The sequence below is a fragment of the Cadophora gregata genome, assembly GCF_030347475.1.
Source record: "Cadophora gregata isolate MNR1 chromosome Unknown scaffold_2, whole genome shotgun sequence".
NCBI lineage: Eukaryota > Fungi > Ascomycota > Leotiomycetes > Helotiales > Ploettnerulaceae > Cadophora > Cadophora gregata.
Window position 1 is genome coordinate 2,286,367 of NW_026695925.1, and position 27,936 is coordinate 2,314,302.

The window sequence follows — 27,936 nt, forward strand, 5'->3', positions numbered from 1 at the left end:
TCAATTTCGTGTCACTTCTCTCCCCCCCTAAACAAACGTTAAACGTGGACTTTTGTGGGCTGAAGTCCTGGTCGGCCTTTTCTAAGCGGTTACCTCCCCTGAGAAGGCTTAAAGCATAAGCAGATTCTAGTTAATTATAAAGACAAGGGTAGCTTTAGAAGGTTCGAGATACACTTGAAGCCCTGCTTAAGGCTATAAATCAGCACAATCATTGGATTAACACCCTAGCTGACTACCCACACGACGCCTAGTTTTCATAAGGTTTAACGTTTGTTTAAGGGGGGGGGAGAGTAAGAATTCGCAAAACGCGGGGTTTGGGTAGCGGATGAGGGCTAAAGAAAGGAACATAATTTACTTTCCCCTAAGAGAACGGGCCACCAAGGGTCCTCGTCTCTTGCCTCGTCGGCGCCATTCGGTCCTTTCTGGCCAGTCCTGGCCACTGCTACTAGATGGGCATCAACGTGGAATTTCTCCCAGAACTAATGTTCCGCCACTATTGAGGGGAAGTGGAGTTCCATGGTGTCTGCCCTAGAGGAGCCAATCCCATCGTGAAGTGACAAACGTCACAAAACCTCAAACCAGGTTGAGATCCTAGCGTGAGATCCTAGGTCGAAACTAAGAAAGCTACTTTCTAGTCCTTGGAGATCGTCTCCGGTTCTTCAACCCCCATGCGAGCACCAATCAAGAACTACTCGAACCTTATTGTATTGGGTTGGGACAGCGATGGGGGGCAAGTTCCGTTACTCTGGCATAAGCTTCAAATACCATGGGTCGTAGGTACTTACAGTATTTACTATGTACCGTCTCCCTAGCTCTGAGCCCAGTGCATTCTCAGAACTGAGCTTTGACAGTGGGTCGTTTTATAGTTCGACACTGGCATTGGGAGAGCGGAGACTTCTCCTGCAAATCTACCTTCGAACTTGCGAAGTGTGAACCATACATCGTACCATCTCTGTCGGTTGAAGTTCTCGACCAGCCCAACTTTCTGCCGCTCAAATCCTAACCCTATGTTGCTCTATCGGATCGATTAAAGTTCAACAAGCAGGAAAGATTTTCCTGGACTGGCATAGATAAGATATCATCAATCTTGTCGCACGTTTTTAGTTGTGGTGAGGAGATGGCTCCGCTGCAATGTACTCCTGGCTTACACGCTGGGTTGCTCGTTGGAAAAAAAAAAAAAAAAGAAAAAAAGCCGGCGTCACGAACGAAATCGTTTGCGATGCATATGCTACTACTGCGCCTGCTCTTTTCATCACATAAGAGGCTTTTCGTATTTGCAACCTGGTGCCTTGGTACCTAGGAGTTTTGTTCGCAAGAGAATTGTTCTAGGTTTGAAGGCGTTCTGTCTTTGCTGCCCCTGCCTCGTATTTGATTTCTTTCAACTGCCCTCTTAATTTTGGGCTGCTAAATTATGAACACAGTAGCTTCATGATTTCAAGCGGATGTGAGCTTTATCTAAGCGCCATTTCGCACTGCCAGTAGGTGCTCCAAGCTTCCCGAATCGGAAGTATGTTGCCAGGCTCGGGATTATCGTCCCCGAACTGTGAACCACCATTCACGCATCACTGTTGAAGCAAACCGAGGTGCGGTATGAAAGTCTCATTATCATTGTATTCATATCGGCTCACTATGAAGACAATGATGATACCATGCACTTTTTCATTCTCAAAGGATGGTACTCTTCAGCAGCCATTGAAAGTGCAGTGATAAAGCTTGGCGAGCATCATTGCACAGACTCCTGGCTGTTTGCTGCCACTTCTCCGTATAGCTTTGAGCCACGACCACCGCTTGTCCAAGACGACAATCAGATCTAATCCACTTACTCCAAGGGTTCTTACAAGCTTTTTCAGCCCTCACCGCCACACAAACGACATTTCTCCGGGTTGATCCATCCCTCCACATCTACGAAGCTCGACAAAAAGTATGGTCTGTTCCTACGCTCCGAGCATGGTCTCATATGCGTCCTTCGATCGTGCGACTCCGAAGGTCTTGTGAAGGAAAAATATAGCTCAAAGCCTCTCCTGTTCAGGAAACTTTGGGTATTTGGCGAGGCCTATTCCCATCTTTCGAGCAAGTGGGAAATATCCGTCGAGACGGAGAATACGGAGCTGAAAATTCGCAATTTCTCCTTGCATGAGTTGCCTTCTATGCACCTCTTCAACTCACAGTCCTTGTACAGTATCAGCTGCCATACAATCTTCGTCCTACCAAACAAGCCTTACGCGGAATAGCAGAGCTCCATCCTCCTGATCTGTGTAGGACTATCCCTCAGTGGAAGCAGATTCCTCGGGACCATATCAGACAAGATCTGCTTCCCTTGGATGCAAAACTTTGCTTCGCCCCAGGATTCTTGACCTACATGCCAGTGAAGCCTGTCAGAGTAATGCATACCATCAGATAAGGAACGATCTGGAGTCTGTGTGCTTCTGTTGGGCTTGCACCTTTGCACACACAACATTGTTCAGGTAGGGAGACTATTTTCCTGGGTGCGCTCATTGATGTACGTTACGTTACACCACTGAAGTATATCTATATCTGTACATGGACTACTGAAGTACTAAACTCGGTCTAAGCGTTGAGTTTATATTTTTCTTTTTATACTTCCGCCCGGAGAATTTGGAAAAGTCAGGTAGATCTCTCCTTATCTTGCTCCCAAGGGCTTGTGGGGATCGTTGGAGTGTCAACCATGTGGAGTATTTGTAATCTTTCTTGTCATTTCTCTTTCACAAGATTACCCGCAACCTTCATGAATTCCAAACTCTACTACCCTGCTCTGAGTTCCATCACCTGCATCCTCACTATTCGTCTGCGCTTGACTGCTGTAGCTGCAACTGACACTACTTACCTACCTACTTTCCATAGTTGATAAGGCTGTAGAACAGACAACATGTTTGTACTAACGACACCACCTCCATCTGGGGAAATCCGGATTTAGAGTTCGGTCATCGTGGGTTGTTGACAGTTGGTCCGGGGTGGATTATCCTGTCCTTTTTGGAGACCGAATTTTGACTTTCTGCTTCCCTGTGGGGGAAAGACCTCCTTGGTTTTCTAACAGACACTTGTTCAGCTGTGGATGTCTGTGAGTGCGATTCGACGTCAACTTCTCTTGTGAGTTGAAATCCCTCGACGGGTACATTTATGGAGAACCGCGGAGTGACATTTGCTAGGCAGACGAGCTCCGGAAGGCTGTTATGTTCTTGTCTTCGACATCTACGAATACCAGCGTAATAATATCGGGAGTCCTAAACAGAAGAACATTTGCTTCAAAATCTCGGTTTGGTGGTGCAAAGGTAAGTTTTCCTGAGCCCTCTCAGTCGCCTCCTTCGCATTCCTCTCCACACTTCGAATTTTGTAACATCTCTGTACACAATGCTGATTTAATTCCACTTGAGCCAACTGCTGTATCCTCAGCATGACAACTTGCACCTACCTCATCCTCGCCAGTCACATATACCAGTCACAAATACCAGTCAGGCTCGGTCCAAGAACACAAAATCGCCATCCTCGCCTTTCCATACGTTCTACATCATCATACATAGAGTGTATATAAGTTTCACATTATTATATGGGGGTGCTGTCGAGAACTTGCAGCTTGGAATGGAGGTGGGATGTCTGCACGGGAACATTGGAAGTAGAGGTGGGCGAACATATACAATGGATCGAATCTGGCAGGCTCCGTGTCTTCGAGTATGGAGGATGAGTGTGAGAAAATCGGAGAGTACAGCAGAGGTAAACCAAGATTGCAAGGGCGAGCCTGACCTTCAAGAGAGTATATTTGTTATGTCCACGTTTTCACACGCTTGGTGTAGGGTCGATCAAGGAAGCCCACCTGCCCATATACGTCCTTCATCCTTTTCTTTGATCATTATCAGGATGTAACAACCCGCGACTGGTAAATTTGCACCCTTCCCCATCGGTGTCGTCGAAAAAGTAGATATCTCTCCAATCAACTTCCTCGTCTTCTAGTCTTTCACTGCCCAGCTCTTCCCCAGAATGAACCCAATGTCACACATTACTTACAAGGTTAATATTACCTAATCTCATCTGATTCCATATTTGCCACCCCATCCTAAAGCACAAGCCCAAAACTCGAGAAGGGAGCAAAATAAGCTGGCTCCATACCTCGCCACAGGCGTAAATAGTGATACAAAGCTTCGCTGACGCCATCGTCTGAGATTTCTACGAAAGTAGATGGCGTCTCTGGCACAGCTTCCTTCCAGGCTCTCCAGAGAGGAAATTGAACCTCGGTGGATCACTTATTCACCCTGTCTAGCTTCTTCCCTTTCTAGGATAAAGCTAAGTAGACGGCTTGAGATTAGAATGGTATTGCGTCGTGAGGGGACTGTCTAAAAGAGTCAAGTGGGATTTCGTGGGCGATCTGGAGGTTCAGCGTTTCGTACTTTATTTGCTTGTTTGGGACGTTCAATCTGGGTGCCAAGATGAGCAACTTTCTGTCGTTTATACATCAATTGCTTTGGTTCTGTCCAATCTGTGCTGAGTTGGGAAGCTCTACTTTGCTTCCGAAGGTGCGACGAGGCGAAACTAGCTGTGAGACGATTTGTGAATAAGACTTAGACAATTCGAGAACTCCCATCGTAGAAGTGGAACGCGGCAGAATCAAATTATTCGGATTGAAACTGAGATTGTAATTTAATATAGGTGCCGGATGAACACGGGCTTGAAGCGGTGCTGCCGCTCCCACTGAGTACTAGCGGTCACCTACTCACGGAAGGGCGATAATGGGGGTATGGTGTGGATACTGAGGAGAACGGCTAGACAAAATCCGAGCTGTGCTACTGGAAAGAGACTGAGAAATAAAAAGATTTGACCAATTAGCTTCAAACCCGTCATTTTTCCTTCGGACTTTTGACATCCGCCCCTCGGACGTCGTGATGACATTGTTGACATTCAAGCGAGTGGAATGTCAGCCGCTCGTCTGACATCACATGTGAAGTCGCCACTTTCACAATCACCTTCGATGAGTGTGGTATCTCAAAAACCCACAAATAGATTGAAAGTGTATGCAAGAACAGCCTTGGGGAGAAAGTATGAGTTTTTTAATTGGTCTTCGTCTCTATACAAAATACTCTAATGGTATCATTGTCTCCGCAGCAAGCAGCAAGCGACCTTCTACCAACCAAACAATTGATCATCACAGTTCTATCTGCGAATCCTGTCTGCGTCGGATGTCTGGATACCGTTTCTCGATAAAATCCAGATCCGAGCCTTAACTCAAAACAAAACCGTGACGCCATAACACCGTTGCGGACTCCCTATTTCAACGAACAAACAATGCAATTCGCCCCCATGCTCCATCGCCCGGTTTCCAGTCATGATGTACTCAGTCATCTGATGATGGCCGATTTACTGGGATGCCTTGAGCTTGAGTGGTGCCGTGCCGAGACCATTTCGGTTGCGGAAGAACAAAATGTTCTTTCCTTGTCCAGTTGCTCCCTCTGATGGCTCGACCCATTGGCACCAGCGAGCACTAGTCCACATCGACTTCAAGAATCCGAGAGAACCTCCTCGGACATCTGAGCGATAGTGTTTACCCATGACCACCTTGATGGCATCGGTTGCCTCGTCGGCGTGGTAGAATGGAATGGTGCTGACGTAGTGGTGGAGGACATGGGTCTCGACGATCCCGTGGAGAAGAGTGCGGCCGACGAAACCGAATTCACGGTCGATAGTTGCTGCCGCACCACGAACGTAGTTCCAGCTCTCGCCAGAGTAATGGGGAAGAGTTGGGTCGGTGTGTTGGAGGTAGGTAATGGCAACTAGAGCAATTTAGTACAAACATTAAACCAGAATTGTTTGATATACGCACCGAGCCAGTGGTTCACCCAGAGGTATGGGGCAAAGTACCAGACAGCCATGTTGGAGAAACCGTAGGTCTTGGAAAGCATGACGAGGACGGTGGCAGTGATGGCGATTCCAAGATCACTCAACAGAATGAGCTTGGCATCCTTAGCCTCGTAAAGTGGGCTGCTTGGGTTGAAATGGTTAACACCATTGAACCAGCCATTTGACTTTCCCTTTCCACGGCCCTCGGGCTGCTTCTCATGGTTGTTGTGGCCAGTCACGTTGGCGAACAGGTACAGGGGCCAGCCAAGAAGTTGTTGTCCAATGGAGTGAATCAGAGTAGCGATTGGAGTTTCCTCAGTCAACTCATCGATTTCGTGAACAAGCTTTCCGATGCGGCTGGCGTAATCATCCCTGGTCTTAGGGACAAAGACCATATCACGCTCCATGTTTCCAGTAGCCTTGTGGTGCTTGCCGTGGGAGATCTTCCACGAGAAATAAGGAACGAGAAGCGCGGAGTGACAGATCCATCCAGTGGTGTCGTTGAGAACCTTGGAGGTAGAGAAAGACTGGTGACCGCACTCGTGTGCAAGAACCCACAGACCTGTGCCGAAAAGACCTTGGACAATAGTATATACGAACCACAAAGCAGCTCGGGCCGGGGTACTTGGAATGTACTCCGGAGTGACGAACTTGTTGAACAAGTAGAAGGTAGTTGCCAGACTGACAATATCCCTAGCAACATATCCCAATCCTCTCAGTCCAGATCTTTCGAAGCAGTGCTTGGGAATGGCATTTCGAATGTCGTTGACAGTATAATCTGGGACCTCGAACTTGTTGCCATACGTATCAATGAGGTTTCCGAAGCCATTGTCCTTCACATCGTCCAGAGATGACATAGACGAGAGAGATGTGGAGGAGGGAGATTGCCTTGGGGTATCATTGGGGGAGCCTCTAGCGGTAGAAGGCGAGGAATCGTTCGTGGTGGAAGTAACTGTCCTTTTAAGGAGGTTGTGCTGCTTGGGAACCGCGGTAGAGGCCATGGTGTGAAATTTGTGCTGTCGTAGACTTTTGTAGGTGCAATTGAAGAAAACAATTAAGTAGCTGGGCTTTCAGATGGTCGGCTGAAGTATATTGAATCTCGCAATGAGAGTTGGTGGCCGAAATCAAATTGTTGAGGGGCCAATGACTGGGGAGTTTGGGACCGGTCGAGTTTCTGTGGGACGAGACCACTGCACGACGTGTCAGTTTCTTGCGAATCAATTGTGCAAATGCCGGGCACAGTAAACTCACCTGTGATGCACCTGCGTAGAAAAGAAGCAGATACGGACCAGTTGAAGTCGGGAAGAACAGGTGTGGAGGAGCAAGATCAAGAAATGACTTGGAGAGCGGGTTGGCGGTGGGTTTTATTTGAGAGTCGTCCCGCCAAATTTCTCAATGCACCTGCACCTGAACCTGCACCGCGGCCCTCGTTGGCTCCTTCCAGGGTTGGGCAGGGTCTGGGGGCCTGTTTCGGCAGAAAATCTGCATTTAGCGCTAGTAAAGTCGCCTCTCACTCGTCGCCCGGGTAAGGCACGTAAAGGTAAGGAAGGTAGTATGGGTTATCAAACAAGCCAACAGGCTAGGGATATAAATCTACACCTTCGCAGCTGCACAAGCCTGGTTTTCTAGATCAGCACTTTATTTTGACATTTGTTGGCTAAGTAATATATGCGATTCCAATGCAGCCACAGAAGGGCAGCATCTCGTCATCTGATATGGTTCTGATCTGCTATTCGAAGAGCCAGAGCCTGAGCCTTGGTGACGAGTAGTGAGCACGCGGGCAGATGGAAAGCACTGATTGCATGTGGCTTCAAAGTTGTGCAGCTTGTCGGCGCATATCATTTTCTCTTTCTGTGACCAGCACAGTACCTAACCAAGTATGCTCGGCGTCGATGTCCCACCGCTGCATTGCCTCTGCCAATCCAGTCTGTTGTTGTTTTCGCTGCCCAGAAACCTCGCCAGTTACTTACTCGTTACTGTTACACATCCGCCAGCCTCTTGCTGGACACAAGTACCAGCTAGTGATAGCTTCACCACTTACAACCTCAATTCTGTCGCAGCAATGCTTCTTGTGTTTATTCACTTCCGTATTCTCCCTATTTTCGCCACCACTAGTTTAGGGCTTGCAACAGAGGATTGACAGCGGCAAGCCTGGCCTCGCTAGTACTGATTATCGTGGAACAGCGTTCCTGCACAACTACCATTCGTGGAGAATCCCAAATCTTTTCAAACCAGCACCTTTTCAGGTTAAATCGAGGTGGGGGACATGGTAAACTCAGCCTTGGTCTTCTCCACATACTCTTCTCACCGCCCAAACTCTTTCAGATCTCCAGAGAGAGAGGATGCACCTCGTTGTTGAGAGAGAGACTTTCTACATTCCTCACCCCACCAATTTGCATGATGACCTGTCTCCTGAGCTGATCGTAGCTGAAATCTCATAAGCAGCAAAAGAGGTCGCCGGCATGATAGTCCTTGCTCAAACCACAGATCGTGGTCTATACCGAGACGTGTGTGCAATTCACATGCAAATGCAGTTGCGGGACGGGATCCAGGGCAGGGCAGGGCGGTGTCAAGCTCCAGCACACCATCGTCCCAACTCGGTTGATCCGTCAGGAACAAAATAGGGGACCAGGAGATGTGCCCTATCAAATTGCATGAAAACAGCGAAAGTTCATGTTTTGCTTCGAGATGTGACGTCCAGCTCGACGAATCACAGCCCGTGTAAATCTATCGACAGGGATATCAAGGCTCTCGCTTAGCTTTTGTTGGGCAGCTTGGAACATTGGTTGGGGAAGGCGAGGAAGGAAGGGTCCTCTGCCTGAGGATGAAAATGCCAGGTGTGGGGTTGGTGGCACGTCCATATTTTAACGACACTACTTGCTTATCACATGAGGAAACACAGGACGAGCTCGAACGGTGTTGTCGAGGTTGTTGGCTCGCATCAGAATTATGTTTTAACGATTGTTCTGATGGTCGTAAAGTGAAATGCTGGATACCTGGTTGTTTCACCAGACATATTCCTTGTACAGAATATGAGTGACCTTAATGACTCGTCTCAACTAGTTAAGAACCTCTAAACAATTCTCATGTGAGTTTCACATGCTAGAGAAGTTGGTATTTTCTGCTGTACGAGTAGTCTTTAGAGCCTCTTTCTGTACAGTTGCCGTGGATCCCCTAGCCTCTGAACTTTCCTTATTTGCCACCTCCAATAACCAGCTGATATCTGAGCCGTGTGACGAAAGTAACAAGCTGTCTGAAATATCGAGCCGCCCCTCAACTTGCATGAGTGTCGAAGGTTTTGCAACAACATGCAGACAAGGCCAACTCAATCTGGTAAGATCTGAAGCAAAGACCTTATGATTAACGGTGTCCTCGCAAAGCGAGAGTTCGTTCTTGAAAGGAATGTTCTCTGCACAATTCGGATGATTTCGAACCAACCGAAGCACGATTCCGCTATTAGTCTCACGGTTGTGTTCAAAGCACTATATGACTTGAACATATTCTTCTCCCGTCCCTCGTGAACCACATGCAAAATATATGGTAGATGAAAGACGCTCCTGTGTTTACCTGGAAATCCTGAAGTATTCATGAGAGATTGGTGTGAACGGTCCAATAGTCTACCGGAGTCTATGCTAGCGATCAGTAGCCAAAGTAGAAACGCAAGATTGGTATCAAGTGTTTGTTTCTCCAGAATTTTTGTTGTGTAGTAGAAGTTTCTGGATTGGTGTACAACGATATAGTACAATTCTGTAACGCCGTCTCCCATGCCTCGCACATAAGGTATGCTTTTGGTACAGTCCCGAGTCTGATGCTTCCGCCTATGAAGTAATGCAATGCATCTATTTCGGCCACTTCTTCCATCCACGGCCATGACCTCTCTGCGTCGGTGGTTAGTAACTGGAGAAACTATACAGTAGGAAAGAAAACTTACTTCCTTCCATGTCTGGATCATCTGCGGCATCTCCAACATAGCCTGTCTGCGCTTCTCCAAACTGTTTCATAACGACATCAGCCCGCGATCTTATGATAGTAATATCACCTCTGAATCCACAAAGCAGAAATATTCATCCACTACGTACCGGCCCTTCATTGTTCGTTCCGACTCCTTGCCCTTCACGCGTTGTCCAATACCAGTTCCCTTGACTCTCAGTCCATTCTCCTCCCTCCTTCGCAGTCTCTCCGCCGTGCTCTTCACCGAGAATGGCATTAATTCCTCGACCCCATACTGTTGCGCGAGCTTGACCAGATCTGCTTGCCTCCTTAACGAGAATACGGGATCATGCCATTTGCCCGTGATTGGATGCTTCTGACTTCTGAATGGTGAGGGTACTGTCAATCCATCTTGACCTGTAGGTATCAGGTCCGCAGATGAGGCAGTTGATTGCGCGGCGGGGGTGCTTGGAGATGAGGCTTGGGAAAGGGCTGATGAGGAGACGATGGCTTGTGGTGGGTATCGGGCGAAAAATCTTGTAAGTCGGGGGGGCAATTGCTGCGCGAGCTTGATATACTGATTGGGATTTGTCGCCATGATGAATATGGCTTGGTGGCGCTCTTCGATGGAGCTTGAGTTGCCTGTCGGATTGTTCGTCGTGGTTTGAAGATAAATTTGGCTGACTAATGTTCGAGCCTTTGCCTTCAGCCTCGTCTCGTTTTCCCTCAACTGCAACTTTATAACCTTTAACAATAAACAGCCTTGCACCCACACCAACTCGAACCCGGTTCAGTCATTTTACTTATACCCATAAGCAATTAACGCAGTGGCCTGTAAAGGATGTCGGGCTACATTAATGGCGACACTGCGATACCGCCACCTCCAGTCACAGTCAACATGAACGGAAGGCTACCATCACCTCCACCACCTCCTCCAGACTCGATGGCTCCTCCACCTCCTCCGTCTTCAAGTGCACCACCACCACCGAGCGACTTACCTCCTCCACCCCCTTCAGAAGCTTTACCCCCGCCTCCTGAAGAGCCGCCGAAGAAAAAGAAAGCTGGGTGGGGAGCCGCGCGGGATCGAGGACCACTCAGCATCGAAGATATCCTGAAGAAAAAGAAAGAAGCTGATGAGGCGGCAGCAAAGGTAAGTTGTCAATCCCGAAAATTGCTTCCAAATAGTGATGTTCACAATGCTAGTCTAGTTCCCTGCGCATCATTTACTGACTATTTGGTTTCATAGCCGAAATTCTTATCCAAAGCTGCAAGGGAGAAACTTGCTCTTGAGAAAAGAGCCAAGGAAGTCGAAGAGCAGAAACGCAAGAAGGAGGCTGAAGCAAATGGCCGACCATTCGAGGGAAACGGCTACACTTCCCAGAGTTCACGGGACTCATTAGACAGGCCAACAAATGGCCGCGACACATCCTCTGTGCCAACAGGGCCTCGGGCAATGCGCAATGGGGATACTCCCTCAGGTCCAGCTGCTGGAAGAACCAATCGCGCAGATAGAGCTGGTGAAAGTCGATCAGCTTACGAGAAAAACACCACGAATTCTGCACCTACAAAAGCTGCTCCTGTTGTTGGGAAGGTGCATCTGGCTGGAGAGAAACGGCCTGCAAATGGCGAAGACACCCAAGCTGCTCTTACTCGGACACGATATATGGGCGCAGAAACCAATCAGTCAACATTCTCTGCCAAGAAGAAAAGGCGGCGGACTACAGAGAAGAAGTTCAATTTTGAATGGAACGCTGAGGAGGATACCAGCCCCGACTACAATCCCATATATTCACAGCGCGCAGAGACAAATTTCTTCGGTCGCGGACGCCTAGGAGGATTTGCGGAGGATATAAGTGAAAGTGGTGTGATTAAATATGCCAAAGCACTGGAGGAACGAGATGGCGAGGCAGGAAGCGCTCGTGCAAGGGAGATCTTAGAGATGGAGAGGCGGAGAAAGGAAGATGCTGGAGGACGAAATTCACTGGATAAGCATTGGAGCGAGAAGAAGCTCGAACATATGCGCGAACGAGACTGGCGTATCTTCAAAGAAGATTTCAACATCAGTACGAAGGGTGGCAGCATTCCCAATCCGATGCGAAGTTGGGAAGAGTCCAATCTTCCAAAACGCCTTCTGGATGTCGTTGCTCAAGTTGGATACGATCAACCATCAGCAGTCCAGCGAGCCGCTATACCCATTGCTCTGCAGGCTAGAGATTTGATTGGTGTCGCAGTTACTGGTTCCGGAAAGACTGCTGCATTCTTGCTTCCGTTGCTAGTATACATCTCAGAGCTCCCCCCCTTGAACGAAATGACCAAGAACGATGGCCCGTACGCTATTATTCTTGCGCCGACACGTGAATTGGCACAACAGATTGAAACTGAAGCAAAGAAGTTTGCAACTCCGCTAGGCTTTACTTGCGTCAGTATTGTTGGTGGACATTCGCTCGAGGAGCAATCGTATAATCTACGAAACGGTGCGGAAATTGTTATTGCCACTCCAGGTCGATTGGTTGATTGTATTGAGAGGCGGGTTTTGGTGCTCGGCCAATGCTGCTACATAATTATGGATGAAGCTGATCGTATGATTGATCTCGGTTTCGAAGAGTCCGTGAACAAGATCCTCGATGCACTTCCTGTAACCAACGAGAAGCCCGACACCGACGATGCAGAAGATGCTCAAGCCATGAGCAGACATCTAGGAGGAAAAGACAGATACAGGCAAACTATGATGTACACGGCTACTATGCCGTCTGCTGTCGAAAAAATCGCCAAGAAGTACTTGCGTAGACCTGCCATCGTCACAATCGGCAATATTGGAGAAGCCGTCGAAACCGTCGAGCAACGTGTTGAATTTGTGTCCGGTGAAGACAAGAGGAAGAAGCGCCTCAACGAAATTCTCGCTTCTGGAGAATTCCAGCCCCCTATCATTGTCTTCGTCAACATCAAGAGAAACTGCGATGCAGTCGCCCGCGACATCAAACACATGGGTTTCTCGTCAGTCACATTGCATGGTAGCAAGACACAAGAGCAGCGCGAGGCTGCTTTGGCATCTATTCGTTCCGGTGCAACGAATGTGTTGGTTGCGACAGATCTTGCCGGTAGAGGTATCGATGTCCCGGATGTCAGTCTGGTCGTCAACTTCAATATGGCCACCAACATTGAGAGCTATACGCATCGTGTCGGTCGTACAGGCAGAGCGGGACAGTCCGGTGTGGCTATTACGTTCCTTGGTAATGAAGATGCGGACGTCATGTACGACTTGAAGCAAATGCTCTCGAAAAGTTCGATATCACGTGTGCCGGAAGAGTTACGGAAACACGAGGCAGCACAACAGAAGTCTACGAGGGGCGGAGGTGGGCAGAAGAAGATAGAGGATACTTCTTTTGGAGGTAAGGGTGCTGGTTCGGGGTGGTAGATAGTCACAATGTGATTTCAGATCTGAACTATTTGATCTGAGATCTCGCTTAGCCATCTCGTGTCTTCTGTGACCACAACAAATAGTACTACATTCGTATGAGTACTTTACTACTGCGTACGTGGACTTGATTTCTAATTGTCATTATCTCTTAGTGAGACAGTCTTTTCGTACTCTTGTTATTGTTGCCAACTGTTCCCTGTGGCAATCACAAAGCAATTCAGATGTCCGACTTCAGGTTTTACAAATGTTTATTCCCGCTCTACATATACCTGACAAGGCATCCCGAGTAAGACCTATTCTATTTACTAATATTACCTGCAATCTATTCACTGTGTTAAAGCAAAATCATACCTTGATAATTAAAACTCTAGATCGAAGTATTACTGAGTAGTGACTACCCTTATTAGACCTTTTTGATGAGTACTTCTTACCAGGTTATAGGCGGTCCCACACGGCAGGTAATTGTAATCTTCAGCCTGCTTCTTTGAGATTCACTAGGAAGTTGTGTATTGAATTCATACCTGCAGTCGTGGCTGTGGAAGCGATTGAGGCAGGAGTGAATAGAGGCAGGAGTACAAGGCGGAGCCTCCTCCCCTCGGCTATTTATATAGCTCTCACTACCTAGGTATTCTTCCACATCCTTCAACCTTCAGCACATAAATATGTTCACAAAACTACAGCCTTCACTCTCAAAAGAATTCTTTCCGACATTTATCGTCTACTAAGCTACCATAGCTACCGAACATCTATAAACGAAATCAACCGACCCCAAGCTAGACCTCGACATGACTCTCTGCGGTAGAAAGGAGGTGACCTCGATCAGGACTCCGAGACACATCGGCCAGATACTTTCTACAATCGCGACGAGGTGAGTACTTTTTCTCCATCTCATCTCTTGGCCACGTAACTACTATCTCACCCTGCGCTGACGTCCCTTATCCCTTTCACTAACAGACTTCAGAGACAACATGCCTACCTTCGTCTTCTTCACAAACCAAGCACTTTATGGGGACATCTATTGGATGCCCTCTGCAGAGAGTATGTTTTGCATGTTTCCTATCAGTTTTGGTACTTTGCTAATAATACAGTCACCCTGAAGATCTCACCTCGCGGCTCAATATCTCAAACAGCTATTCAATTTCCAGATTCAGACCTACTTGGATAAAGACAAGGTAGGAATTTCGTCTGCTTATATTTCTCTTATTTGTTTCTAGTCTCAGAGCTTATTTATTGTCCAGACAGCAGGGGGCCTTGGAAACTTCTCACTTTTGTGATTAGTTTTATTCGATGTGTTCACCTTTTCCTAGCAAACCACCCTCTAACTTTTTCCAAATATCTGATTAACTTTACACTGCAGCTTTATATCATATGTACTTCGACAGGTTTTCATACTAACCTCCCGCAGAACATGGCTTCAGAATGCCCCGTAGGTGACAGACCGCATCGAGTCACAGCAACTCCACAACCCGCACAAATTCTCCAGCCCGTGCCCAAAAGAGGCACAAAGGAAATTTGTATGCATAGGCTAGCGTGTAAAACACGAGCGACAAAGGCGCAGTTGATGATTCCGATTGAAAGGCCGGGAGCATTAGACTCTCATGATGAAGAGTTTGCGAGTCGGCAAAGGAATATCTCTGCTGCCTTGCGAAAGATTGGCATTGCGGTCGGACATGGCGTCTATCAGTTGAAAGATGACCTGTGGAAAAAGATCAAAGACACGTATCCTTTCGATGATAACCAAGACTTAGGAAGACTCCGGGCCGAAATTCAGCGAAGAACTACGCGAGCTACTACAGATCCAGTACCGACGGTCCAGGCGGGTCAATTACAAGCTCCTCCAAACCTAGCATCCAATCCACAATCAAAACAATCTCAGCTGGCTCCAATACATGCCACTCCTCAACCAAAACAGTCTGATATCACTCGAAACCCAACGCTTCTCTCTCAGCCAGCTCAACTCGCTGTCGAAAGTCCTTCGAAACACCCTCTAAAACCTAGAGAGAATGGAGATAGTGTCAAAAGACGGAAACTTGTTGGCCAGGATACCAAAGGAGGAGAACTCTTCTTTCACACAGAAGAGAGTTGTGCGGCTCTCAGGACAAACAGCCAGAATATGGAAAAACTCCTGGAGGAAAATACCCAAGATATCCAAGGACTTAATGAGATGTTCAATAGTAAGGTTTTCTACTTCTACTTGTGTATATCTGTGTCCGTACTAACAATACCCCTATTAGTACAAGAAGAATCCATTCAAATGAAGGATAACTCCATCAGAGATCTGCAAAAACTACTCGAGAACGAAAAGAAGCTCAGGGAGGCAGTCGAGGAACGAGCTTCCGAAGCTGCAAAAGAAAAATTACAGGTCACAGCCGGACGAGATAAATTACGCATAGTTCTAGCTGGAATACAAACGTTGCTCAGTAAACTAGGACCAGTAGCACAATTGAACGTCGAGCCGTTAGATGGAGGGTTTTGAGCGCTGGGATATCTTGACAGGGAGGCCTGCTTGTGTATTCATGGGACGATAGAGAAAGGGAACAGTTTCGCATATAGCATCCAGCGGTCAGTAAGCACAAGGGGCGCAGTCATATTCGACACTATAATTAGACATATGATATTAAGGAAGAACAAGTTACTAATTGATTTTATCACATCTGGCTTTGCCTCCAGTTGGCAGGTTATAATCACTCCTGCTATCAACTAGCTAGGTATACCTGGATTTATTTCAAAAGCAATATAGACCAATGTATTTACTTCAAGCAGCAGCTATCTCCCTCATGAGTGTTAATGCTTACCTCTTTCCTGAATTCGTGGCCTCGGGTGTCACTACTTGTTTTGACATCATTAGCTTTTATTTCTCAAAATGTATCTAAAATTCTCTAGTTAACCTTTAAATATGTATAGTGAAGGTCATTTCTTATTAAGTTATCCTCAAGCCTGAACTGTGCTATTCTTACTAGCGAATACTGTATTCAGGATGAGTACCAGGCTTTTTCAAAGCCCATACTAGAAACTGAGAAACCATTCAGAAACACTCGGACAGTAGCCAGTTTATAGTTCCAGACTAGGAGCCATTCTCTTGAGCCTGCTAATTTTCTTCCATTAGATCAACAAAGCGCCACCTACTCTCCCCACAGTTCCTCCTCGACACCCCAGAATAGTTAAATACCCCACCGATACTTGTTCTCCCTAAAACATCGTCTATTATTCAGATGCTAATGACCTATCTGCTCCAGATCCAACTTCCGTTTCTTCTGTGATGAACTCTGGAATCCTTTTTACTCGGGTGGCTCAATTGCCCCCATTGTTAGGCGAGGATTTTTTTTCTTGCTTTACATATTGAGTAAGGAAGAAGGTAATGACTACTAGAAGACTCAGTGCACAATCTAAGTAACACATCTGAAGTACTAGAACGGTAGTACTCAGTGGTAACGATTATGGAGTGGTCTTTATAAACTTACATATCTTTTGCAAGAGCTACTTACAACTCCTCGTCATCCCTTATTACCCCTCCAGATTTTGAACAGCTCCGAAGCTCAAAATCTGTTTACAAGGCTAGCATGAAGCCATTGTTTCAATATTCTATAGATCGTCCAAGCTCCCTCCTCCTCTCTCCTCTGCGCTTTTGATGACCTCATCGCTCTATATCGACTATACGCCCTTGTCTTTATAATTTTATCCACTTGGCAAGTTCTATAAAGAACATCTAAGAATGGATCGGACCTTCTTCCAGTCTTTATGGCATCCTATGTTTAAATACAGGACACGGCTGCGAGTGGAATTTGCTGATATTAATTCTTCGCCTCGTCTCTGACTTTTCGGTACCTAGTAGTGAATCAACATTTTAGAGGGAAAAGGAAATGTAGTAGATTAGAAGGAGTGGAGCTATCGCCGGATTTATTCGTTTCGTCAGATGCATTTGCGCGAATTATCACCTGCTTCACATCAGGCTGCCGGACAATGTAAACATCAGCTCGGTTAAGCCCTCCCTAGGCAGACCAGAAAAATACCGAGCTCAATTGCCGTCTCAATTCATCCAACTTATATCACCTATCTAAAGCCTCCAAAAACCATCACAGCCGCCACCCTCCTCCCCTCTCTGTCCCAAATACTTCTGCACGGCACGGCACCTCCGAAGTCCCCTTGCTCCCACAAACCCGGGATAGAAACATCTACCCAAGCTGCGGAGCTTGCCTTTTGCGACCCTTTTTCTGCGCCCAGGGACGAGAGAGCTACTTCTAATGTGGTGGCCAGGGAGGAAAGGGAGGAGTTGTGGGAGAGGGAGATGAATGAGATGGTCGACGTGGGGAGATGTGTTTGGTGGATGGTGTAGCCTTCTTCACCTCTCGAACGAAGCAGCTGTTTAAAAACGCAAATACGTTAGCGATCATATCATTTCGAAATTTACCGAGTCCATAAGATTGAAAGGGGCAAAGAAATAGAACATACCTCAACCTTTCCACCCACAACACCCACCCCGGCAGCCCACTCAACCATACTCCCCCGTGGCAGCTCTTCCACCTCAGCAGTCCAGAACGGCGGACAAACATCCTTTCCCGCACATGAACTCATATCCACGTTATCCCATGCAGGATACGCCCTCTCGTCTTTGGCGGCGCCACGGACTTCCATTCCAGCGTAATGCTTCTCTTCCCAGAGATCGCGAGGTTGATCATCTGCCTCTTCGTCTTCGTTATCATCTTCGTGATCAGTGGGTGCTTGGTGTAGAAGTGACCATGCTTCACTTAGAATGCGGGATCTTTGAGAGACGAGAGAGTTTGTGCTGGTGGGGAGGTAGGCTACACAGCTGGTGAGCCAGGAGACGTGCATCTCGCGGGCGATGCGGACGAGGTGTTGGAGGGAGAGAACGGCTTGGAGGTTGAAGTTCTCCTCGGAATCTTGATTCTGTTGATGAGGTAAGTTCATCGTGTGTGGGATGAGTGGGATCTGGCCTGCTATCGAGACGAGACTTGACGGTTGCGAGTTGCCTGAAGAGGGAAGAGTGACGGATATTGCTTGTGAGTAAGGACCGATGTTGGCTGGTGCCCAGTAGGAGCGTGACTGAACGTGGAGTGCTTTGCGTAGAATTGGTGGACACGAGTGGTTCTGAATGGTGAGGTGGATTATCATGGAGAGAGATGATGGGAGGATATTTCCGCTCGAGATGGTCACTCGAGCCGGTGGGTTCGGTTTAGTGAAGAGAGAACCATAGACCTGATGGGTGTTAGTGTTTGGAAATGGGTGGATAGGTCCTGGGATTTTACTTTGTTGATAGAGGCGAAGTCTTGCATTGATCGGAGAATGATGACTGTTGAGATGATGTCTGTTGATTGTAGTGATGCTTGGTGGAGAAGGTGTCTTATCTCCTCGACTGCCTTGCTGGCTTGGAATGAAATGGACGCTTTGTTATCTGATTGATTTGCAGTAACTGTCCAGTGAGTCAAACCATTAGATTTGGCTTCCTGCGTAGGTACGTGTGGATGTGGAACATATTTTGGCTCTGAATTCGTGGTTGAACTGCCGGAATCTTGTGAGAGAATCCTTTTATTGACCTCGTCAAGTGAGGCAAGAATACGGGTGAATCCTGACTCGAGTAATTCAGGAGTCCGACATCGAGATTCCTCAACCACTTCTAATTCTTTCATTACCACTCTTGCATCCATGATCTTTAACCAAGCAGATCCACCACCCTCTCTCACGATCTTTCTATCCTTCTCCTCAACCACAATCCTACCCTTAAACAGACTCGCTGGTCCATCCACAACCAACGTCTCAAACTCCCCTCCCTCACCAAGCACAGCCCCATCTCCATTGGTTCCAAATCTCTTCATAGATTTTTCGATTCGCCGCATGACCTGCTGATTCGCTACATTTTGCCAGAGGAAACTCTCATCTAGGCCACCACTTGCAACTTTCACGATCCTGGCATCAAGGCCAATAGCTTGCATGTCTTCCAGGAGAGAGATCTGCGTCACTGGTGGCAGCACTGGATATTGCCAAAGGTAGGATAGAGGAGTCAGACCCAGACGAATGGCTACGGATTCCACGCGGGTGCGCTGGTAGGTCGACAGGATAGCACCGGTGCTGAGGGCATTTGCGGTGGGGTGTTCTGCCATGATCCTCTTCAAGAGAGGAACCAACGATTCAGTCTCATCCTGCTCCTCGTCTTCGACACCCGAGTCCTGCATCAAAGACCCCACATCACCTTCTCTCCTCGCCTTAGCGGTATTGACATCGGCATACCCGTAACTGGTGCCCGTCTGCACCGCACTACCAAGAATCTGCTGCCTGTACAACGGAATGCCCAGAGCCTGCTCATACAGAGGAATCACCGTATGGCCAACAGTCTGATACATGAAACTATTCAGGTCTTGCTCATCCTCACTGTCCCCGCCATGATTGGCGGCATCGGGACGGCGCGGCGTGGGAGCTGGAGGAGCTGGGTAGAGATTTCCTAGGGCGACGACTTGATGCCCATTCCGGATGCAGTGCAGAAGTGAAAAGAAGCTGTCCTTGCCGCCTGAAATGAGCGCGATAACTTGGAGCGACTCGGTCATCCCGTCAGTGGTGGGCCTTGTCTTGTGTTGTCACAGCGGCAGTGGAGATGCAGGTGCAGTCGCGAGCCGCGCAGCTTGCAGACGGCAGAAGGCTTGCCGAGCTGAGATGCAGTATTGTATTTAGACTTTGGCGGATCGTGACCAACTTGGGACGGCATTTGTTCACACGGCTTTATTGGCGGGTGGGCATTCAACGACCCTGTTCCCCGGAATTATGGCTTGCTGAGTTTCCCGCCTTCCACTGGAGAGTATTGGAGCTATTTTTTATTTATTTTTTGGTGGATGATGGTCAGCCTCAGGCTCGCGGGGACTTGGCCAAAATTTTTAGTGAATTTCGACGGAACAATAGAGGTGCCACAAACGAGCCAACAACACAAGAACTTTCGAATTTCAAAATCGTACTTAGGCTCAATGGGTCTGTGTCTGTTACCTCATGTACACATTAGCCTTCGGCCACTTACCTTTGTACTATATTGTTTTATGATCATGTCATGGTCAAACTTTCACATCGTTCAGGGGAGACTGCGAGGGGTAAATCTGGTTGATATGAAGAGGATTCTATACAGAGCAGGCCCTACTGGTAACATTTCGTGACCAGCACAATCTGGAGAGCCGGCTGCGAAGAATTGCAATGCAGAAGACAGAAGACGGTGCATGACGGTGAGCCCGCTTCCGTCGCAGTGTTGATACAGCGAATGTAAAGAAAATAAGCAACCAAAATCGTCTCTCTTATCAGAGTACACGCTTCCTCCTGTCCTGTCCCACCAATTCCCGTCATCACGCTAATTTGGCACGAAATTCTTGAAAGGAAATTTAATACATAGAAGAGAAATTGTATCAGAAAAGCAACGCAAATGACTTTTTGGTTTGCAAAACCCCCATCCTCATGACAACATCAAGGTGGTCGCGAGACCCCAGTATCCCTAGTGACCGATCGCGTAAAAGGTAGCGTGGGCCGATTATGAAGTGTATCCGTAGTCGTGAGATTCGTGTCTGGCGTGAACTCTCAAAACCTCTGAACAAAAAGCCTTTATTCAGAACGCTTGCGCTTCTTACGACCTTGGCTGTCGTTGTCAGTGCTGCCGTCCGATGACGGATCGGTATCGCTGCCAGAGATACCAGCTGCAACCCGGAAGAGGATGTTGCCCATCGTATTGACTTGCTCGCCTTCGCTGGCTGATTCCGGGTGGTCGCTAGGTAGCTCACCATCCTCAAGAACACCCATAACGATTGCACCACTACCGTGAGTGCGAGCGTGTTGGGACAGGTTGTCACTGCGGGAGAACTTCTTGCCGCATTCATGGCATTCGAATGGCTTGTCACCAGTGTGGAGGGAGCGGTAGTGCCTCTTCAAGTGTTCCTGGCGTCTGAAGCGGCGGTTGCAGATCTCACAAACAAAGGTCTTCGAGGGGTCTTCGGTAAGAGATTGCTTTCGGCCACGGCGGTTGACAGATGGCTGCTTGGGTGTGTTGCCGGCATCAGATCCAGTACCGGTGTTATTAGCACCATTAGTCTCGGATGAACCAGATTGGCTCGCGGCGGTGGATTGTTGCTCGGTGGCAGTCTCCTCAGCTGGAGCTCCGCTGGCGGCGTTCATTGGCACGGTGTACTTTCGAGATCTAACAAGGTTGTCAAACTCGGAGCTGTCCTCGTCGCAGTGGGCCTTCTTGGACTTCTTGTTACGCTTCTCCTTCTTGACCTCAGTCTCTGAGCCCGATGCAGGTGGGCTTGGGAGGCAAGCGGCAGCGAATTGCTCGGATACCTCGAAATCCTCGAAGTCTTCGAAGTCGTCCTCGCTGATGAAAGGCTCGTGGTCAAGGGAGACAAGGTCTGAGCCAGAACAGGTGCGTTGCCTCTTGGTGCCGAAGAACTGGACGTTGTCGGTTGAGGGAAAGTTGACGAGGCCGTTGACGAAATCCTCCTCGGAGTCGAGATCAGAGAATTGGTCGAAGGTTGGCAGCCCGTGTTGAGAGGTTGACGTGGAGAAATTGAATGTTCTCGCGTGAATCTCGGCAGCCTTGCTAAATGTCTCACCCGCTAGCATGTACCTGTGTTCTTCGTCGTCGCCTGCGCACAGAGTGGGCAATGAAGGGAATTCGATACAAGCGGATGTCTTGATTGCAGGAGGGTTTGGGGAAGCTCCAGAGCCAACAGTGAGGTTGCGTGGGTCGCAGAAATCAAAGTCTTGCTCTGAAATGACAGATCGTGGATACGGGGAAGGCGAGGGCGAAAGTGAGGGACAAGATGTCGCAGACAGAAGCTCATTAGCGCTACCGTTGCTCATAAGCGAGTTGGGCTGGATGAACACTGCACAGAAAAGAGCGAGTCAGCGAGGGCCCCATAGGCAAAACCATAATTAAGTTACGACAGGGATCCCGCCGCGGTAATGAATGTAAATGATTAAATAAATGGAGCCGGGCAATCCGAGGAGTACATCGCAACGACACGGCCATATCATGCACGCATCCGCACAGGCCATGAAATATCTGCACATACCTGGAGTCATGGGAGGAGATCCGCAGCGTGCCCAGTCACCGCCAGCGAGGTTCTCAGCTTGAACTTCGCCCTGACAGCCGTCCTTGACACCCTCAAAGGAGTCCATCCCGAAGAAAACAGTGTTCATTGGGGTTGGCAGAACGTCACAGCTGGATGGACTGCTGATCGTGCTTCCAGAGGCGGACAGTGGTGGAGTTGATGGGTAATAGCACAGGTCGTTCTCGTGCATATCCGACTCCAGGACCATTCTTGGAGCGTGTTCCTGGATCATGATCGTGGGCTTCTGGTTCTGGTACATCGGACGAGGGGAGGCCATCGGGGTCATGTTCATCGGGTATCCGTTGTTGTACATCTGCGGATGCATCGGCGGTTGGGAGCACGCTGAGTTCGGTCTCGAGTAGATTGGAGTCGACGGCATTGGCTGCATGTGTGGATGGTATACTGGCACCTGGACGTTGCTTGGCTGCTGCGAGAAGTGGCCGTGTTGACGGTTATCGGGTTTTGGGTCTGGGTTGTAGTAGAAGAAAGGTGATTGCCCCATCGACTGGGGGTGTGCGTATGAGGAATCCATGTCGAAAATGTGAACAGTTTCTGGTCTGCCGTGTGTCAGTTATGAACGAGTCTTGCGGTTTGTCAATGACAACGCCGGTTTTTGTTGTGTACATACCAAACGGGTTTTGATTTCTGAGGATTCGATATGAAAGTGTTGATTATGTTCGGTCCGGTTTATCAGGTTGTTGTTGGAGCTGGAAGGTGTCGAAACTCGAAAACTAGATGATAGAAAAGTGGTGCTTAGAGAGCGACTGGACAACAGTTTTTTGAAAACTGTCTAATAGTTGTATTGTCGAGGACGCTGATTATACATATGCTGTTGCAAAGGACGATTGTGATGTTGCCAACGAGTTTTGGAACAATTATCGACTGGTGGTTTACAGAGCTGGAAAGCAGTGGTAGCAGGATGCTAAAAGAAGGTACGGAAGATAGTCGAAAGGCTTTAAGAAGAAGCACAAATCGAAAATGATCCAAAAGAGCGAGATACAAAAGGGAAACCGGTCGTCGGTATATGAAGAATGATTTGGCGTGGTGGAGGTAAACCTGAAGGACGAGCAAGCGAATGTGTGGTGAAGGGGACCCTGACAAAATAAGTAGATCGACGAGCGATAGAAGGCAAGGCAAGGCAAGGCAAGATAGGCAAAGAGGACTAGAATGGATTAGGTCTCAGCAGGATGCATGGCGAGCGGACAGGGGCAAGGGTCAGGGGGACTAGGGTAGGACGACCAGGGCGCGGGTAGTGGGAGTGGGAGCGTCGCAGTGGGGAGGCATGGATGGGATGTGATGGGATAGGATAGGATGAGTTGGGGATGGGCAGAGGCAGATGAAGAATTGGGTGATGTGTGTGGTGTGGTGTGGTGTGGTGAGGAGAGGTTAGGTTGTGGAGTTAAGACGAGACAGGGTGCAGAAGGACAGGTCCGCGTCTAGGGACTGGCTGGCTGGGAGAGACTACTTTCGTAGTGTTTTTGGCTCCAGCAGGCCTGTCTGTCTGGGGGGCGTCGGCAGGAACAGAGCAGAACAGAAACATCATCCGGCAACGACAGCATGAGATGGGATGGGCTCGATGGGGTGGGATGGATCATGGATGGGACAGGCCGGACGGCGATGGGATGGGATGGGATGGGATGGGATGGGATGGGGCGCGGGCACGCTGGCTAAGTGGGGAGGGCTTCCATTTTCTAAATCCAGCCGTCTCCCAGCGTTCTGCTTGGCTGGGAGACACCGGGATTTCCACCACATGCTGGCCGTGGTGTTCGACGCTAAATGCGCAAACCCACCCACCAGCCCAAGAGAAGTGATGGATTTTCCGGGAGCTTCAGCGACGGGCTTCAGTGGATACTTGTACAGTTGAGTTAAAGCATCCTTCCCTTCGTGGTCACAATTGCGTGATGCTGATTGGAGCCAGCCAGCCAGCCAGTCGAGCGGCCAGCTGGGGGGAAAAGCGGCGAGTAGTACTCGGGGCAGGTAAGGTAAGGTAAGGTAAGGTACGGTAAGGGTACCAACCTACTACTGTACTGTACCTAGCGAGGGCAGATGCTCTGACGCTGCACCGCTCGCACTTTTCTGTTCCTCTCAGCGCGGCACTACTACTACTGTATTTTATGTGCATGCATGCATGCATAAGCCCGCGTCGCCTGCACTATCCACTCCCACTGGGTACCACTACCACTACCACTACCACTACCATTGTACCGTACCAGTAGTAGACCAGCACCAAGTGATAAAATAAGATGAGCGGCCAGGGAGCCAGGGAACCAGGGCAGCGTGCATTAGCCAGGGAATTGCATTATTATCCATACGAGGCTAGGGTCAGGTACGGATACGGCCTGCATAACGCGTCACCAACCTACCGCACTCCATTCGTCCTTGGACTTCGACTTCGTACTCAGCTCGCTAGGTAGCTTTCCAGCTCCACCGAATCCAACATCGTGTTCTGTTCTATGTGGCGACTATATGTGAAAATCGGAGCACTGTCAAGCAATCAATTGGCGATGGACGAGACCCGACGATGATTCGCACAGTCCGATCCTCGGTGCACCAGAAACCTGAACCTGAATCTGAACCTGAACCTGGACCTGGACCTGGACCTCAGCAAATAACTGCAGATATATCGCCTAGAGATCGCTGTTTCCAACTGTGGTGGATCGTTGTAGTCAAAGGAGATTGCGAACAGCATCAACATCAATGCTGATTTCTTCCAATAATAAAGTTGCTTTACAACAGAGTCTAGCCCGTCCCACCCAGGTTCCATGCTCTGCAATCATAACAACTGATCCGCTCGCCTGAGAAATGGAAACAGTTTGATACTTCGCCTCCACAAGAGCAAGAGTCAGGAAACATCACGGGCTTCACTTTGCCGCAGCTATTACTCCTGCATACCGTTATACGCCAGAAACCCGCTCGATTCAAACATGATGAAATGCATACCCGACGTGCGGTGTGGCCGGCGCGGGACTGTGACCTCGCTCGAGCCTGTTTTGTCCTGTGCTGTCTGTCCTGTCTGTCCTGTCGCTTCGCTCTGTCCTTTCCGACGATGCAGTCTCATATGGCGATCCCGTTCTGATTCAACACAGCGAGACAGCACAGCCTACACGCTCCACTCCATCGCAACGTCTCAACCACTAGCATTGAGGTTTGCAACATGGGGGCTCGTCTTCGCAGCTTCATGCGAACGAACGAGCGAAGCATGCTCTCATGCCCAAAGCGGCATATCCGTCTCCGCCATATGCGCCTTTCCCATCGAGAGGGGGAGAGCCAAAAAAAAAAAAAGAGTACTGGTGCTTCTTGATTTCGTCGTCGTTTCTATTCGACGTGATGCTGCAGCACGATGGACGTGTTTCGCGTCTCGCGCTCAAATCTACAACCACTCACAACTCAGCTTGCCCCTCCAAGATGCACATTGGATGCAGTGAACAAAGGAAACACTATTCGTGTCCGGCAGAGCTGCAGTCACCCTCTTGCTAGCATCCTTGACCATTGGCCGCTGCGTCCCCGATAGAAGTGAAGAGATTCTTTTTCGCCCACAGCGGTGTCGCCAATCGCAATCCCCTTCCGCATTATCGCCTCTCTGGCTGCGATGCAGTGCAGTCAATCAATTGTCGACCATGACTTCAGAAAGTCTTGGTCCTCGCTATCGATAGCGGACCGATAAACTTCTTTTCAGCCCTTCCAACAAAATATTCCATGTCTATCCATGCCCATGCCCATGCCTACGCTCAGCTCCTCCCTCACATCAGATGGACCTTACTGAGCCCCACCTGTCTTTTTCGGAGAGAGGGGAGCGGAGGGGATCTGCGATGCGGGGAGAAATTCCAGCGAGCCATGAAACAACCGTCTCCCAGCTTTTGGGCAGCCACAAGCTCCCACAACGGATGGATGACGAACGAGATGCGTGTGTTTAACGGCCAGATTGCTCGGAATACTGGCCTGTCTCTTCTGGATCCAAATGTCTCACAGAAACCCACATGTCTCTTCCCTCCCGTTGGCAGTCGCCCAAGAGCTAAATTACGAGATATCACTTTTTCCAGGCACAAGGTGGTCATCGAGACACGAGTGTTTCGGCTGTCAGGGTGGCTTCCTGCAGGAACAAAACATCCCCTTCTCTTTTTGAGCAGCCACTGGAGCAACCCAGTTCATGCCTTGGTTTCTAGCTAGCAACTCGTTCTGGCCTCGCAAATACCATTCCGAAAGCCCCATTTCAAGAAAGATCTCAAGATCTACCGGTATGAGTCTAGAGAAAGGAAAGAAGCAACGATCAAAAGCGCGTCGAGAAGTCAACGGAGGCTTCAGATCGAGATCTTCTCATGGCGTCAGAGACAAGCTTGCATTACATAAACGCCAGCAGTCGGGAGCGCTATTCTCGTAGATATGTAGCCTTTTACCCTTTTTCGTCCAAACGCGCCTGCAGCTGGAGCTGGCGTTTGGCACTATTCTGAACTTTGGTATCGGAAAATTGAAGTCGCTTTTCGTTTTGGGCCTTGTTTATCTGCCTAGCTGTTTAGGACTCACGATACTACCCAACCCTTTTGTCGAGGTTGATTCGGTTGAGCTGTGAAAGATGAAGGCGAAGGTCTTAGTGCATTTTCGTTATCTTCCTATCGATAGGACGATAGCAGCCGCGTATCGATCCCGTCCGTCTGTGTGGAGGGACGGCTTGACCTCTTCACCTCTTGCGTGGCCAGGACGACCTGGTGATGGCGGTTCGAGCCCTAAGCCAGTTATGCCTGTCCAGTCAGACTGCACAATTGTGAACACAGATGCACAATTGACTGAAATTCAGCGTTTCGCCCAGGTCCATCTGCCACAGCGTCACGAAGAGGACGCTCATGAGTGTATCACATGCTGCTGACCACGGACGCGCGCTCACATCAAACCTTTGTCTTATTTTCTGCACCCTGGCCAGTGTGGCTCGTCGTCACTGTCAATCGCTGTCACTGTGGAAATTGCATAATAATAGCTCTGCATTGGCTAATTATGCAACTTGTGAAAGTAAAAGTAGTACTGTACATTACGTGCAAGCGATATGCACAGCTAAAGATAGGATGACCGCAAGGTTCTTTTTCGGACGCTCTGCCTGCTGCTTTTACCACACCCTCTTGCTTGAGCTTGCTTGCCTCCAGAGTGGGGGCTGGATCGACTGGGATTCGGGTTGGATTTGGGCATGGCATAATTAACTGCTTTTGGGGAACACGGACTTGCATTGGCATCTCCTCTCCATATCCAGATCCAGATCCATATCCTGGCGTGGCCTGGCTTGTCTATCTTCACGTTTACCTTTCACCTCTCATGTTTCTGGTTGGCACCTCACCACAACACACCACTTACTGCAACACAACCGTCGCCAACAAACACCATGCCGCCTCGAAATTTTGTGTTTTCCCTTGATGAAGGGCGCTCTCGCTGGCTTGTTGGTGGACTCTTCCAGAAGCAGCCGTTGGTGCATGTTGGGAACGCTTGCTAGGTACGGCATCGAGGTCGCCAGGCCGCCAGCTTGTGGGATGCTGGGATACCGGCCCTTCCTCCACCCGATCCTGCAGGGGCATCACTCGGTGGCGTGGGCTCTGCCCCCAGCGACGACAAGTCAAAGTCAAGACCTCCCCGGCCCTGGCCGTCTTATCGACCATGCATTTGCCCCGGCGA

The 27,936-nt window shown here is 48.9% G+C and overlaps 9 protein-coding genes across 10 annotated transcripts; 4 read left to right on the forward strand and 5 right to left on the reverse strand.

Annotated features, from left to right (window-relative positions):
* Nucleotides 1-5,038: 5,038 nt before the first annotated feature.
* Nucleotides 5,039-7,158, reverse strand: ONS95_008039 (uncharacterized protein). Of its 2 annotated transcripts, none has more exons than XM_058501574.1 (2): nt 7,096-7,158; nt 5,039-7,034 (listed from the first exon to the last, which is right to left on the reverse strand). In XM_058501574.1, the coding sequence occupies exon 2, from the start codon at nt 6,843-6,845 to the stop codon at nt 5,778-5,780; it is 1,068 nt and encodes a 355-aa protein (XP_058362894.1). In that variant the 5' UTR covers nt 6,846-7,034; nt 7,096-7,158; the 3' UTR covers nt 5,039-5,777. The 2 variants fall into 2 exon arrangements, with proteins under 2 accessions (XP_058362894.1, XP_058362895.1); XM_058501575.1 differs by having other exon boundaries at nt 5,039-5,777; nt 5,828-7,158.
* A 2,525-nt stretch (nt 7,159-9,683) lies between these two features.
* Nucleotides 9,684-10,372, reverse strand: ONS95_008040 (uncharacterized protein; the record flags this gene model as incomplete). The annotated part of the gene is made up of 3 exons (XM_058501576.1): nt 9,684-9,722; nt 9,776-9,836; nt 9,924-10,372. 3 exons carry the CDS (start codon nt 10,370-10,372, stop codon nt 9,684-9,686), a joined length of 549 nt encoding a protein of 182 aa, XP_058362896.1.
* A 133-nt stretch (nt 10,373-10,505) lies between these two features.
* Nucleotides 10,506-13,485, forward strand: PRP28 (mRNA splicing protein prp28). Its single transcript, XM_058501577.1, has 2 exons — nt 10,506-10,924; nt 10,983-13,485. Exon 2 carries the CDS (start codon nt 11,228-11,230, stop codon nt 13,187-13,189), a length of 1,962 nt encoding a protein of 653 aa, XP_058362897.1. The 5' UTR covers nt 10,506-10,924; nt 10,983-11,227; the 3' UTR covers nt 13,190-13,485.
* Nucleotides 13,486-13,729: 244 nt separating this feature from the next.
* On the forward strand, nt 13,730-14,357 carry ONS95_008042 (uncharacterized protein; the record flags this gene model as incomplete). Its single annotated transcript, XM_058501578.1, has 4 exons — nt 13,730-13,817; nt 13,928-14,060; nt 14,154-14,230; nt 14,281-14,357. The coding sequence occupies exons 2-4, from the start codon at nt 13,978-13,980 to the stop codon at nt 14,355-14,357; spliced, it is 237 nt and encodes a 78-aa protein (XP_058362898.1). The 5' UTR covers nt 13,730-13,817; nt 13,928-13,977.
* A 77-nt stretch (nt 14,358-14,434) lies between these two features.
* On the forward strand, nt 14,435-15,934 carry ONS95_008043 (uncharacterized protein). The gene is made up of 2 exons (XM_058501579.1): nt 14,435-15,366; nt 15,427-15,934. The coding sequence occupies exons 1-2, from the start codon at nt 14,601-14,603 to the stop codon at nt 15,666-15,668; spliced, it is 1,008 nt and encodes a 335-aa protein (XP_058362899.1). The 5' UTR covers nt 14,435-14,600; the 3' UTR covers nt 15,669-15,934.
* Nucleotides 15,935-17,242: 1,308 nt separating this feature from the next.
* ONS95_008044 (uncharacterized protein) lies at nt 17,243-19,749 on the reverse strand (the record flags this gene model as incomplete). Its single annotated transcript, XM_058501580.1, has 3 exons — nt 17,243-17,551; nt 17,642-18,406; nt 18,457-19,749. The coding sequence occupies 3 exons, from the start codon at nt 19,747-19,749 to the stop codon at nt 17,243-17,245; spliced, it is 2,367 nt and encodes a 788-aa protein (XP_058362900.1).
* A 1,030-nt stretch (nt 19,750-20,779) lies between these two features.
* Nucleotides 20,780-22,033, reverse strand: ONS95_008045 (uncharacterized protein; the record flags this gene model as incomplete). Its single annotated transcript, XM_058501581.1, has 1 exon — nt 20,780-22,033. One exon carries the CDS (start codon nt 22,031-22,033, stop codon nt 20,780-20,782), a length of 1,254 nt encoding a protein of 417 aa, XP_058362901.1.
* A 72-nt stretch (nt 22,034-22,105) lies between these two features.
* On the reverse strand, nt 22,106-22,816 carry ONS95_008046 (uncharacterized protein; the record flags this gene model as incomplete). Its single annotated transcript, XM_058501582.1, has 1 exon — nt 22,106-22,816. One exon carries the CDS (start codon nt 22,814-22,816, stop codon nt 22,106-22,108), a length of 711 nt encoding a protein of 236 aa, XP_058362902.1.
* Nucleotides 22,817-25,980: 3,164 nt separating this feature from the next.
* On the forward strand, nt 25,981-26,451 carry ONS95_008047 (uncharacterized protein; the record flags this gene model as incomplete). Its single annotated transcript, XM_058501583.1, has 1 exon — nt 25,981-26,451. The coding sequence occupies one exon, from the start codon at nt 25,981-25,983 to the stop codon at nt 26,449-26,451; it is 471 nt and encodes a 156-aa protein (XP_058362903.1).
* Nucleotides 26,452-27,936: the final 1,485 nt, after the last annotated feature.